Below are 12,272 nucleotides of genomic sequence, written 5' to 3'. Positions count from 1 at the left end.
TCATAGACACTACACACACAGACACTCCATCACCTCCTCTCTTCTCCTCTCCAACACCTCCTCTCTTCTCCTCTCCAACACCTCCTCTCTTCTCCTCTCCACCTCTCTTCTCCTCTCCAACACCTCCTCTCTCCCTCTTCTCCTCTCCAACACCTCCTCTCTCCCTCCTCTCTTCTCCTCTCCAACACCTCCTCTCTTCTCCTCTCTTCTCCTCTCCAACACCTCTCAAACACCTCCTCTCTCCTCCTCTCCACCTCTCTTCTCCTCTCCAACACCTCCTCTCTTCTCCTCTCTTCTCCTCTCCAACACCTCTCAAACACCTCCTCTCTTCTCCTCTCCACCTCTCTCTTCTCCTCTCCAACACCTCCTCTTTCTTCTCCTCTCTTCTCCTCTCCAACACCTCCTCTCTCTTCTCCTCTCTTCTCCTCTCCAACACCTCCTCTCTCTTCTCCTCTCTTCTCCTCTCCAACACCTCCTCTCTTCTCCTCCTCTCTTCACCTCCTCCTCTCTTCTCCTCTCCAACACCTCCTCTCTTCTCCTCTCTTCTCTTCTCCTCTTCACCTCCTCCTCTCTTCTCCTCTTCACCTCCTCCTCTCTTCTCCTCTCCAACACCTCCTCTCTCTTCTCCTCTTCACCTCCTCTCTTCTCCTCCTCTCTTCACCTCCTCTTCTCTTCTCCTCTCCAACACCTCCTCTCTTCTCCTCTCTTCTCCTCTTCACCTCCTCCTCTCTTCTCCTCTTCACCTCCTCCTCTCTTCTCCTCTTCACCTCCTCCTCTCTTCTCCTCTCCAACACCTCCTCTCTCTTCTCCTCTCTTCTCCTCTCCAACACCTCCTCTCTTCTCCTCTCCAACACCTCCTCTCTCTTCTCCTCTCTTCTCCTCTTCACCTCCTCCTCTCTTCTCCAACACCTCCTCTCTTCTCCTCTCTTCTCCTCTCCAACACCTCCTCTCTTCTCCTCTCTTCTCCTCTCCAACACCTCCTCTCTTCTCTCTTCTCCTCTCCAACACCTCCTCTCTTCTCCTCTCCAACACCTCCTCTCTTCTCCTCTCCAACACCTCCTCTCTCTTCTCCTCTCCAACACCTCCTCTCTTCTCCTCTCCAACACCTCCTCCTCTCTTCTCCTCTCCAACACCTCCTCTCTCTTCTTCTCCTCTCCAACACCTCCTCTCTCTTCTCCTCTCTTCTCCTCTCCAACACCTCCTCTCTTCTCCTCTCCAACACCTCCTCTCTCTTCTCCTCCTCTCTTCTCCTCTCCAACACCTCCTCTCTTCTCCTCTCCAACACCTCCTCTCTTCTCCTCTCCAACACCTCCTCTCTTCTCCTCTCCAACACCTCCTCTCTTCTCCTCTCCAACACCTCCTCTCTTCTCCTCTCCAACACCTCCTCTCTCTTCTCCTCTCCAACACCTCCTCTCTTCTCCTCTCCAACACCTCCTCTCTTCTCCTCTCCAACACCTCCTCTCTTCTCCTCTCCAACACCTCCTCTCTCTTCTCCTCTCCAACACCTCCCTCTCTTCTCCTCTCCAACACCTCCTCCTCTCTTCTCCTCTCCAACACCTCCTCTCTCTTCTCCTCTCCAACACCTCCTCTCTCTTCTCCTCTCCAACACCTCCTCTCTCTTCTCCTCCTCTCTTCTCCTCTCTTCTCCTCTCCAACACCTCCTCTCTCTTCTCCTCTCCAACACCTCCTCTCTTCTCCTCTCCAACACCTCCTCCTCTCTTCTCCTCTCCAACACCTCCTCTCTTCTCCTCTCCAACACCTCCTCCTCTCTTCTCCTCTCCAACACCTCCTCCTCTCTTCTCCTCTCCAACACCTCCTCCTCTCTTCTCCTCTCCAACACCTCCTCTCTTCTCCTCTCCAACACCTCCTCTCTTCTCCTCTCCAACACCTCCTCTCTCTTCTCCTCTCCAACACCTCCTCTCTTCTCCTCTCCAACACCTCCTCTCTCTTCTCCTCTCCAACACCTCCTCTCTCTTCTCCTCTCCAACACCTCCTCTCTTCTCCTCTCCAACACCTCCTCCTCTCTTCTCCTCTCCAACACCTCCTCTCTTCTCCTCTCCAACACCTCCTCCTCTCTTCTCCTCTCCAACACCTCCTCCTCTCTTCTCCTCTCCAACACCTCCTCCTCTCTTCTCCTCTCCAACACCTCCTCTCTTCTCCTCTCCAACACCTCCTCTCTTCTCCTCTCCAACACCTTCTCTCTTCTCCTCTCCAACACCTCCTCTCTCTTCTCCTCTCCAACACCTCCTCCTCTCTTCTCCTCTCCAACACCTCCTCTCTTCTCCTCTCCAACACCTCCTCCTCTCTTCTCCTCTCCAACACCTCCTCTCTCTTCTCCTCTCCAACACCTCCTCCTCTCTTCTCCTCTCCAACACCTTCTCCTCTCTTCTCCTCTCCAACACCTCCTCTCTCTTCTCCTCTCCAACACCTCCTCTCTTCTCCTCTCCAACACCTCCTCTCCTCCTCTCTTCTCCTCCTCTCTTCTCCTCCTCTCTTCTTCTCCTCTCCAACACCTCCCCTCTCTCCTCCTCTTCACCTCCTCTCTTCTCCTCTCTTCACCTCCTCTCTTCTCCTCTCCACCTCCTCTCTTCTCCTCTCTTCACCTCCTCCTCTCTTCTCCTCTTCACCTCCTCCTCTCTTCACCTCCTCCTCTCTTCACCTCCTCCTCTCTTCACCTCCTCCTCTCTTCTCCTCTTCACCTCCTCTCTTCTCCTCTTCACCTCCTCCTCTCTTCACCTCCTCTCTCTTCTCCTCTTCACCTCCTCTCTTCTCCTCTTCACCTCCTCTCTTCTCCTTCACCTCCTCCTCTCTTCACCTCCTCCTCTCTTCACCTCCTCTCTCTTCTCCTCTTCACCTCCTCTCTTCTCCTCTTCACCTCCTCCTCTTCACCTCCTCCTCTCTTCTCCTCTTCACCTCCTCTCTTCTCCTCTTCACCTCCTCTCTTCACCTCCTCCTCTCTTCTCCTCTTCACCTCCTCTCTTCTCCTCTTCACCTCCTCCTCTCTTCACCTCCTCCTCTCTTCTCCTCCTCCTCTCTTCACCTCCTCCTCTCTTCTCCTCGCAGAACGACTGCTCCAAGTTGTTCACACAGGGAGCTGGTTCAGGAGCACAAGCCAAGATCGACAGCGGTTTGTCGGACCTCGTCAGCACGTCCAGCAAGTTCAAGGACCTCCTGCAGGTAGGAAGCAGCTCCCAGACAGACAGACTGGAGACACGAGGAGCTCCAGGTAGAAGCAGCTCCCAGACAGACTGGAGACACGAGGAGCTCCAGGTAGAAGCAGCTCCCAGACAGACTGGAGACACGAGGAGCTCCAGGTAGAAGCAGCTCCCAGACAGACTGGAGACACGAGGAGCTCCAGGTAGAAGCAGCTCCCAGACAGACTGGAGACACGAGCTCTCACACGGGAAGCAGTTTGACGAGGTGTGGAGACTAGGGATGGGTACCGAATTCGGTACTTTTGAGGCACCGAACCGAAACACGTCGGTACTACCGAGTATCTATTCAAGTGAGATACAATTTTATTTTTTTATTATTATTATTATTATTATTTTTTACCTTTTTTCTTTTCATGTCAACGTTCACACGCACAATATATGCTTACCTAGGATTTGACTTGATTCCACAACAAAGCAGTCGGAGCAATGGCAAGCCGAAAACTGACGAAATTGTAGTTATTTGAATATTTATATTTAGTTATATTTATTTTTACGACTAAGGTAGGTAAATACATTTTCTTGAGACTAAAGTACCGAAAAAAGGTACCGTTGGGTACCGGTATCGATTCACAGGTACCGGTACCGTATCGGTTCAAATGTGAACGGTACCCATCCCTAGTGGAGACGTGTAGACGTGCTGCACTAAAACATCCATTTATAAAAAAAATTTTTTTATATATTTCTCATGTCAACCCATAGTAACCGTTATCTCCAACATCAAACGGTAGTTAAATGAAGCTGCTCTCTCCTCAGCTCTACTTTTTTTTCAGTGTATTTGATCAGGGACAGTGCATATCAATCAACAGTTATACATTTATAAATGAATACAAATTAAAAACTGTAAATATGCCAACATTAGCAGGGTTGCTAGTTTTCACTTGTAGTCCCTGGGCTATAGATGTTTAAGCCAGAAAGAAACAGAGAAATAGAAGGACATTAAAGCTAATATAAAAACTATTTAACAAAAAAAAACTATTTACTCACTGATGATGTAATAATAAAGTAGTTAAGTGAAGCTGCTCTCTCTCTCAGCTCACTGATGATGTAATAATAAAGTAGTTAAGTGAAGCTGCTCTCTCTCAGCTCACTGATGATGTAATAATAAAGTAGTTAAGTGAAGCTGCTCTCTCTCTCAGCTCACTGATGATGTAATAATAAAGTAGTTAAGTGAAGCCGCTCTCTCTCTCAGATCACTGATGATGTAATAATAAAGTAGTTAAGTGAAGCCGCTCTCTCTCTCAGCTCACTGATGATGTAATAATAAAGTAGTTAAGTGAAGCTGCTCTCTCTCAGCTCACTGATGATGTAATAATAAAGTAGTTAAGTGAAGCCTCTCTCTCAGCTCACTGATGATGTAATAATAAAGTAGTTAAGTGAAGCCTCTCTCTCTCAGCTCACTGATGATGTAATAATAAAGTAGTTAAGTGAAGCTGCTCTCTCTCAGCTCACTGATGATGTAATAATAAATTAGTTAAGTGAAGCTGCTCTCTCAGCTCACTGATGATGTAATAATAAAGTAGTTAAGTGAAGCTGCTCTCTCTCAGCTCACTGATGATGTAATAATAAAGTAGTTAAGTGAAGCTGCTCTCTCTCAGCTCACTGATGATGTAATAATAAAGTAGTTAAGTGAAGCTGCTCTCTCTCAGCTCACTGATGATGTAATAATAAAGTAGTTAAGTGAAGTCGCTCTGCTCACCTGCTCTGATGTAAACAAGTTGTTTTGATTGACAGGAGGGTCTGACGGAGCTGAACAACACGGCCATCAAGCCTCAGGTGAAGCCGTGGATCAGCGGCTTCCTGGCCGTCTCTCACAACATCGAAGAGGTACGGCCACTAGGGGGTGCTGTGGAACAGTCTTAAAGTCTCTACATCGAAGAGGTACGGTCTTAAAGTCTCTCTACATAGAAGAGGTACGGTCTTAAAGTCTCTCACAACATCGAAGAGGTACGGTCTTAAAGTCTCTACATAGAAGAGGTACGGTCTTAAAGTCTCTCACAACATAGAAGAGGCACGGTCTTAAAGTCTCTCTACATAGAAGAGGTACAGTCTTTTTTTTTTAAACTTTGACCAGTCAGCTGGTTCTTTTTGCGTTTATCGCTTTTTTCTGGTCAAGTATGACCGACAGAAACAGGTTGAATGGGGGTACAGATGGGGGGAAAGACACTCTGAGAAAGTACGGCTTGTCCGGGAGTCGAACTCGCTACCCCAGATCCGTGACGCGCACGGTTGTCCCCGACGCCGAAATAGCGTTCGAGGTACGCGGTGAGCTACTGGAGCTCCCCAGAAGAGGTACGGTCTTAAAGTCTCTCTACATAGAAGAGGTACGGTCTTAAAGTCTCTCACAACATCGAAGAGGTACGGTCTTAAAGTCTCTCTACATAGAAGAGGTACGGTCTTAAAGTCTCTCTACATAGAAGAGGTACGGTCTTAAAGTCTCTACATAGAAGAGGTACGGTCTTAAAGTCTCTACATAGAAGAGGTACGGTCTTAAAGTCTCTATATAGAAGAGGTACGGTCTTAAAGTCTCTCTACATAGAAGAGGTACGGTCTTAAAGTCTCTACATAGAAGAGGTACGGTCTTAAAGTCTCTACATAGAAGAGGTACGGTCTTAAAGTCTCTCTACATAGAAGAGGTACGGTCTTAAAGTCTTTCACAACATCGAAGAGGTACGGTCTTAAAGTCTCTCTACATAGAAGAGGTACGGTCTTAAAGTCTCTACATCGAAGAGGTACGGTCTTAAAGTCTCTACATCGAAGAGGTACGGTCTTAAAGTCTCTCTACATAGAAGAGGTACGGTTTTAAAGTCTCTCTACATCGAAGAGGTACGGTCTTAAAGTCTCTCACAACATCGAAGAGGTACGGTCTTAAAGTCTCTACATAGAAGAGGTACGGTCTTAAAGTCTCTACATAGAAGAGGTACGGTTTTAAAGTCTCTACATAGAAGAGGTACGGTCTTAAAGTCTCTACATAGAAGAGGTACGGTTTTAAAGTCTCTCTACATAGAAGAGGTACGATCTTAAAGTCTCTACATAGAAGAGGTACGGTCTTAAAGTCTCTCTACATAGAAGAGGTACGGTCTTAAAGTCTCTACATAGAAGAGGTACGGTCTTAAAGTCTCTACATAGAAGAGGTATGGTTTTAAAGTCTCTCTACATAGAAGAGGTACGATCTTAAAGTCTCTACAAACCCTCCAACTGGCGCTGCACTGATGGCTGCCTTTCTGATCGCTCCGTCGAGACTGTGCTTTCTTTTGTTAATTTTTATAGTATTAGGAGTTTTATTTGCACCAACTGGTGCATTATATGTGTATGACCGTCAGTCAATCATTGACATTGGATTAAGGAAAACTTACCGTTTGGATTGCTCTCTGGATCGGATCGCTGAACAGCAGAAATGGCCCGCCGAGATCCTTTGTTATGGCCATGGCCAAGACCAGGAGAAGCCGCCGCGAAGACGTGGAAAGAGAGCCGGGGTCCGAAACAGACTGAGGTCCAAACGACACAGAACCACATTGCCCAGCATATTGTTGGCCAATGTGCAATCGATAGGAAATAAGCTGGACGACATCAGAGCACGGATCCAATTCCAGAGGGACATTCGGGATTGTAACGTCCTCTGTTTCACAGAAACTTGGCTGAGTCCAGATGTCCCGAATCACGCAATAGAACCGGCAGACCACTTCTTCGTTCTCCGCAAGGACCGGACGGCAGAAGAGTCACTAAAGAAGAAAGGAGGCGGCATTGCCTTCATGATAAACAAGGAGTGGTGCGATTTAGGCAACACAAAGGAACTGTCTAACCACTGCTCCCCAGACCTGGAGTTTATCACGATAAAATGTCGACCCTTCTTCCTCCCAAGAGAGTTAACGTCCATCATCCTCATCGGAGTGTACATTCCACCACACGCGAACACTGGGGTCGCACTTTCAAAACTTCACGACGAGGTAAACAAACTCCAGGCAGCTAATGTTGACGCTGCCATTTTGGTTTTGGGTGATTTCAACAGCGCGCGTCTTAAAAAGGTGTTGCCGAATTTCTATCAGCATGTGACCTGTCCCACCAGAGGCGAGAACATATTGGACCATGTATACTCGCTGTAACTGAGGGGTACAATTCCCTGACTGTATTGATAAGTATGGTATCATTAAACCACTACCGCTTTATGTACTTTAACTACTGGCCACACAGTACATGATATAGATATGATGAACACTTTCCCACCATGAAACCAAGTCCACACAAATGTATAAATCGAATATTTAATATATAGCAAAGGGTATATACAACGTTCACTTAACACTTTGGTTGCCTAAGGTTAAATTAATGATATACCATAGATTGCCAGCGCTATTTGTCTATGGAGAAAGTCCCCTTCTTTGCAGGGCTATAATTTTTTAAATTCTATTGCTACATTGCCATTATTAGGGCCCATTCAAAGTCCTATATGTATTGTTCATTGTGTAGCAACGTTAAACTTTTTCATTCACATATTCATAGTAAAGTATGGTCTAATGTATAAGTATGTTTTCATCTCTTTCTGCAGCTTTCTCCAGAACGTGATATATAGCCCCAAATGCATTATATTGATGATGAAATACAGTTTGATGGCAATCGGGGCGATATAAAAAATTCCAACTAGACGTACTTCTAGAAGTTACTACACGTCATCTGATGTTGACCGGATGGGCGAGGGGGCGTTTATAATTCCGTGGGCAGCGTTATACCAATCATCTAATGTGGGTCAAATGTTCATCATAGCAGTTAGTGTCGAACACGGTAATATTACACGCTAAAACTCACCCCAGTCTCCGCGGGCCGTTGGGCGATCAGCGTGGGGTAGACAGTTTTCCATTATGGGATGTTGAAATAGTCGGTCCATTTCCAGGTTGTATAATAATATATACGTCCAAATCATGTTGTTTTTTCGAGTTATTTGCAGCGATCGATGTTCACTGTGTGAAGACGGAGTCTCTCTAACATTAGCGAGTGCCCGGACCCCATATGGAGTGAGTCCTACCGGGTTAAAGGTTGACATCCGGTTTCGATCTGCCGATCGGCCACCAGATGGCGGTCTTGAACCGCTAGAGGATTGAGAGGAGATCACACTTGTGTCTCAGGCCAGCGGAGGGACATTATGGATCAGATCGCAGATTTTTGAAATATTGATATAAAGACGACGTAAAGCGTCCCCCGGCAACTTTAGCATCGCCAGCAAAGACGTCTAAAGACGCCCCCTGGCAGTCAAAGTGTTAATGACATTTATGATTTGAATGCACTTGTAAGGCAAATGAGTATTCGTAGGCAAATCAACATTGAATGTCCAATCTCTGGTTACGCAGGAAGCAAGTATACAACCTGGTTCTTTAGGGAACTATAGTGATGGTACTTAAATGATTATAGCTGGATACACTAAAGGGGGTCCCGCTGGTTGTAAGTCAGTAGGGGGGGGGGGGGGGTTAGGAGAGCCGCTGGCGATATCCCATCTGGCCAACGATTTCTTGGGAGAATTCAGAGTGCTGAACACGGTGCCCACAGAACCTTGGTCCGCAGATGAATACCGTTGGGCCCTCTTGTAGACGGTAGCTGCCGGTCCACAACGAAGAGACGTGAGGCGACCTCACTCGGGTTAGAGCGCCGTCTCACCTGGACTCCTCTCGGGGGTAGTTCCAACACTTACCAGTGTTGGCTGTTATCCATGGCATAATCAAAGCACCCAAAGCAAGTAGATAATCCAAGCCGTGTAGGGCTCGCCGTCGTCCGGGTAAGGTAATCCAATGTGCAGGTCCACTCGTCCTGGCCCAGAACTCCTCGGATGAAAGCACCACACGTGGTCTGCCCAGCCTGGTTAAGACTCTAGATAACGCGAGGAAACGATGGGGGTACTGCTCACTGTATAACTCTAACCGAACGATGCACCATACATAATAGACTATTATTAACTTAATAGAAATACGTCCCACTCGACGGTATAGTGCCAAACTATGACAATTCAACTATTAATCCACACGATGTCTCAATGCCATTCTGAGGCCAAGTTGACCATACTGCACCACACGGGTATCGTGGGTGAGGCTTAACGTCTTGCCAATAGGTTGGAGGGTAAAGAACTAAGGGCTAAGGGACTAAAAAGAAAGTTCTACTTTACTTGCGCCATATATATATGCGCTGTGAACAAATAGTACCATTCGTATTTCGCCAGACGTATTCCTACGCGGAACCGGGCTAGTAACGACATGTTCGTCGGCACGATTGAACTTGAACCAAGGGGCTTGGCTGCTGGCGCCAAGTTCTTGTCCAATGAGAGAATGAAACTATTATGGGCTGTTAGTAGACTAAAGGGATATTCAGTGTATATGTACAAGGAATATACAAGGGATATCAAACGATATACAAATACTATTAAATATATATCCATAAATAAATATATATATTCGGTTTAATCTGATCCTTCACAACACTCGCAATTTAAGAATGGGTACAAGTCACAGGCTCTTAGTCCATTCGGTAAGTCCGATCACGCCGCAATATTTCTTTTGCCAAAGTACAAACAAAGTCTCAAGCGAACGCCGGTGGTCTCGCGAGAGGTTAAGCGTTGGGCCGTGACGTCAGAGGAGTCACTCCAAGCTGCACTGGAATGCACAGACTGGAGTGTATTCCGTGATAACACAGCCAATATTAACGAATACACCGAAACGGTGATTGACTGTCTGTACTCAGGTAGAAGAAACAATCCCCTCCACCAAAATTAAAATCTACCCAAATCAAAAGCCCTGGGTAGACAAATCCGTCCGTGAGGCTCTGAAAGTGCGCACATCAGCATACAACACCGGGCTGGTGACAGGCAACATGGAAGAACACAAGATGGCAAGATACAACGTCAGGAGAGCAGTAATAGAGGCAAAACGGCGTTACGGGGATAAAGTTGAACTTCAGTTTGAACAGGCTGACTCTAGAGGCATGTGGCAGGGCCTCAGAACAATGACGGACTACAAAGGCACCCCCCTCAAACTGAACAGTGACATCTCCTTAGCAAATGATCTCAATTCCTTCTATGCGAGGTTTGAGGCTGTGAATAACAACACCAGCCTACAAACCACGGCAATGGGGGGGGGGGGTCTGCTGATGGAGACTCAGTGTTCAGGGTAACAGAGCATGAGGTGAGACGGATCTTTAAAAAAGTGAATATCAGGAAGGCAGCAGGACCGGACGGCATCCCCGGCCGCGTCCTAAAAGTCTGTGCCGACCAACTGGCCCCGGTATTCACTGACATCTTCAACCTGTCCTTGGAACAGGCTGTCATCCCCACCTGTCTGAAGAAGTCCACCATCATCCCTGTACCCAAAAAATCTACGCCCGCTTGCCTCAACGACTACCGCCCTGTAGCCCTCACCTCCATAGCCATGAAGTGCTTTGAGAAGCTAGTGAAGGGCTACATCTGTTCCTCCCTCCCCATCAACCTGGACCCTCTGCAATTTGCATATCGCCCCAACAGGTCCACGGAGGACGCCATAGCCCATGTGCTGCACACAGCAGCATCACACCTGGACAAGAGGCAGGGGAACTATGTGAGAATGCTGTTCATCGACTACAGCTCAGCATTCAATACCATAGTCCCCTCCAAACTCATAGCCAAGCTCAGGGACCTGGGCTTGAACTATGACCTCTGCCAGTGGGTCTTGGACTTCCTGACGGGCAGACCCCAGGTGGTAAGAGCCGGCAACTGCACCTCCTCATCCATCACGCTCAACATAGGGGCCCCCCAGGGCTGTGTTCTGAGCCCCCTCCTCTACTCCCTGTACACACATGACTGCGTAGCACAGCGGAACAACAACACCATCATCAAATTTGCTGATGACACAGTAGTGGTGGGCCTGATCTCTGCCAACGACGAAAGGGCCTACCTGGAAGAGGTAGAGAACCTGTCACAGTGGTGTCAGGAGAACTGCCTCTCCCTGAACGTCAGCAAAACAAAAGAGATGATTGTGGACTTCAGGAGGTCGGGGGTCAAGGACTACAGCCCCCTCAGCATCGACGGGGCACCGGTTGAGAGAGTGAACAGTTTCAAGTACCTCGGAGCCCACATATCCGAGGACTTGACATGGACCACACACATTGACAGTGTTGTGAAGAAGGCACGACAACGCCTCTACTTCCTCAGGCGCCTAAGGAAGTTCCAAGTCAGTCAGAAGATCCTTAGGAACTTCTACTCATGTACAATAGAGAGCATCCTGACCGGCAACATCACCTCCTGGTTTGGGAATAGCACTGCACAAGACCGTAGCAGACTACAAAGAGTGACACGTTCAGCCGAACGCACAATTGGAGGGGGGCTTCCCACCCTCCAGAACATTTACAACAAGCGGTGCAAGGGGAAGGCTAAGAGAATTATTAAGGACTCGAGCCACCCGAACAACTGCCTCTTTGAACTGCTGCGGTCAGGCAAGCGATACCGGAGTCTTAAGGCGAGCACAGAAAGACTCAGAAGAAGCTTCTATCCCCAGGCCATCAGGCTGCTAAACGAACAATAATCGCTAAACGAACAATAATCACTATGCAACAACCATCAAATGCACACAGCACACACACCCACACGCACACACTCACTCAAACAAACAACACACTGCAGCACCCACTCTCCACACTTTAGATCACACAAACACACTTACACTTTATATTTATTGATAAAGGATTTGCACTACAACTCGTACACCTACTGTGAATTGTACCTAAATTGCACCTCGTCCCATTTCTCCATTTCTGCCTTGCACTATATAGTATTGTATACTAGTACACTGCACAGTATTGTATATTGTATGGTAACTACGTCTATTCTGCATCGAACATTGTACATATGTCTAAACTGAACACTGTGACCTCATTTTTTTACTTCAAATTTTACTATGTTATTTTATTTCATACTTATCTTGTCTTGCACAGTCTCTGGAGCGCAACAGTAAGAAGCATTTTGTACAAAAGTATTCTGTACTTCTGTATGACAACTATTAAAGAAACTTGAAACTTGAAAACTTGAAACTTGAAGAGGTACGGTCTTAAAGT

The 12,272-nt window shown here is 47.2% G+C and overlaps 1 protein-coding gene across 4 annotated transcripts in view; it reads left to right on the top strand.

Annotated features, from left to right (window-relative positions):
* Positions 1-12,272, top strand: part of cog4 (component of oligomeric golgi complex 4) — a 66,213-nt gene that overhangs the window by 46,230 nt on the left and 7,711 nt on the right. For all 4 annotated transcript variants that reach the window (XM_084307577.1, XM_084307576.1, XM_084307579.1 and 1 more), the window contains 2 exons: positions 3,064-3,177; positions 4,947-5,039. In XM_084307577.1, coding sequence (XP_084163703.1) covers positions 3,064-3,177; positions 4,947-5,039 — 207 coding nt within the window. The remainder of the gene's footprint in view (positions 1-3,063; positions 3,178-4,946; positions 5,040-12,272) is intronic.

This window comes from Notolepis coatsorum, assembly GCF_963971535.1.
Source record: "Notolepis coatsorum genome assembly, chromosome: 2".
Taxonomy (NCBI): Eukaryota; Metazoa; Chordata; class Actinopteri; order Aulopiformes; family Paralepididae; genus Notolepis; species Notolepis coatsorum.
This window is presented reverse-complemented; position numbering and strand designations above follow the sequence as displayed.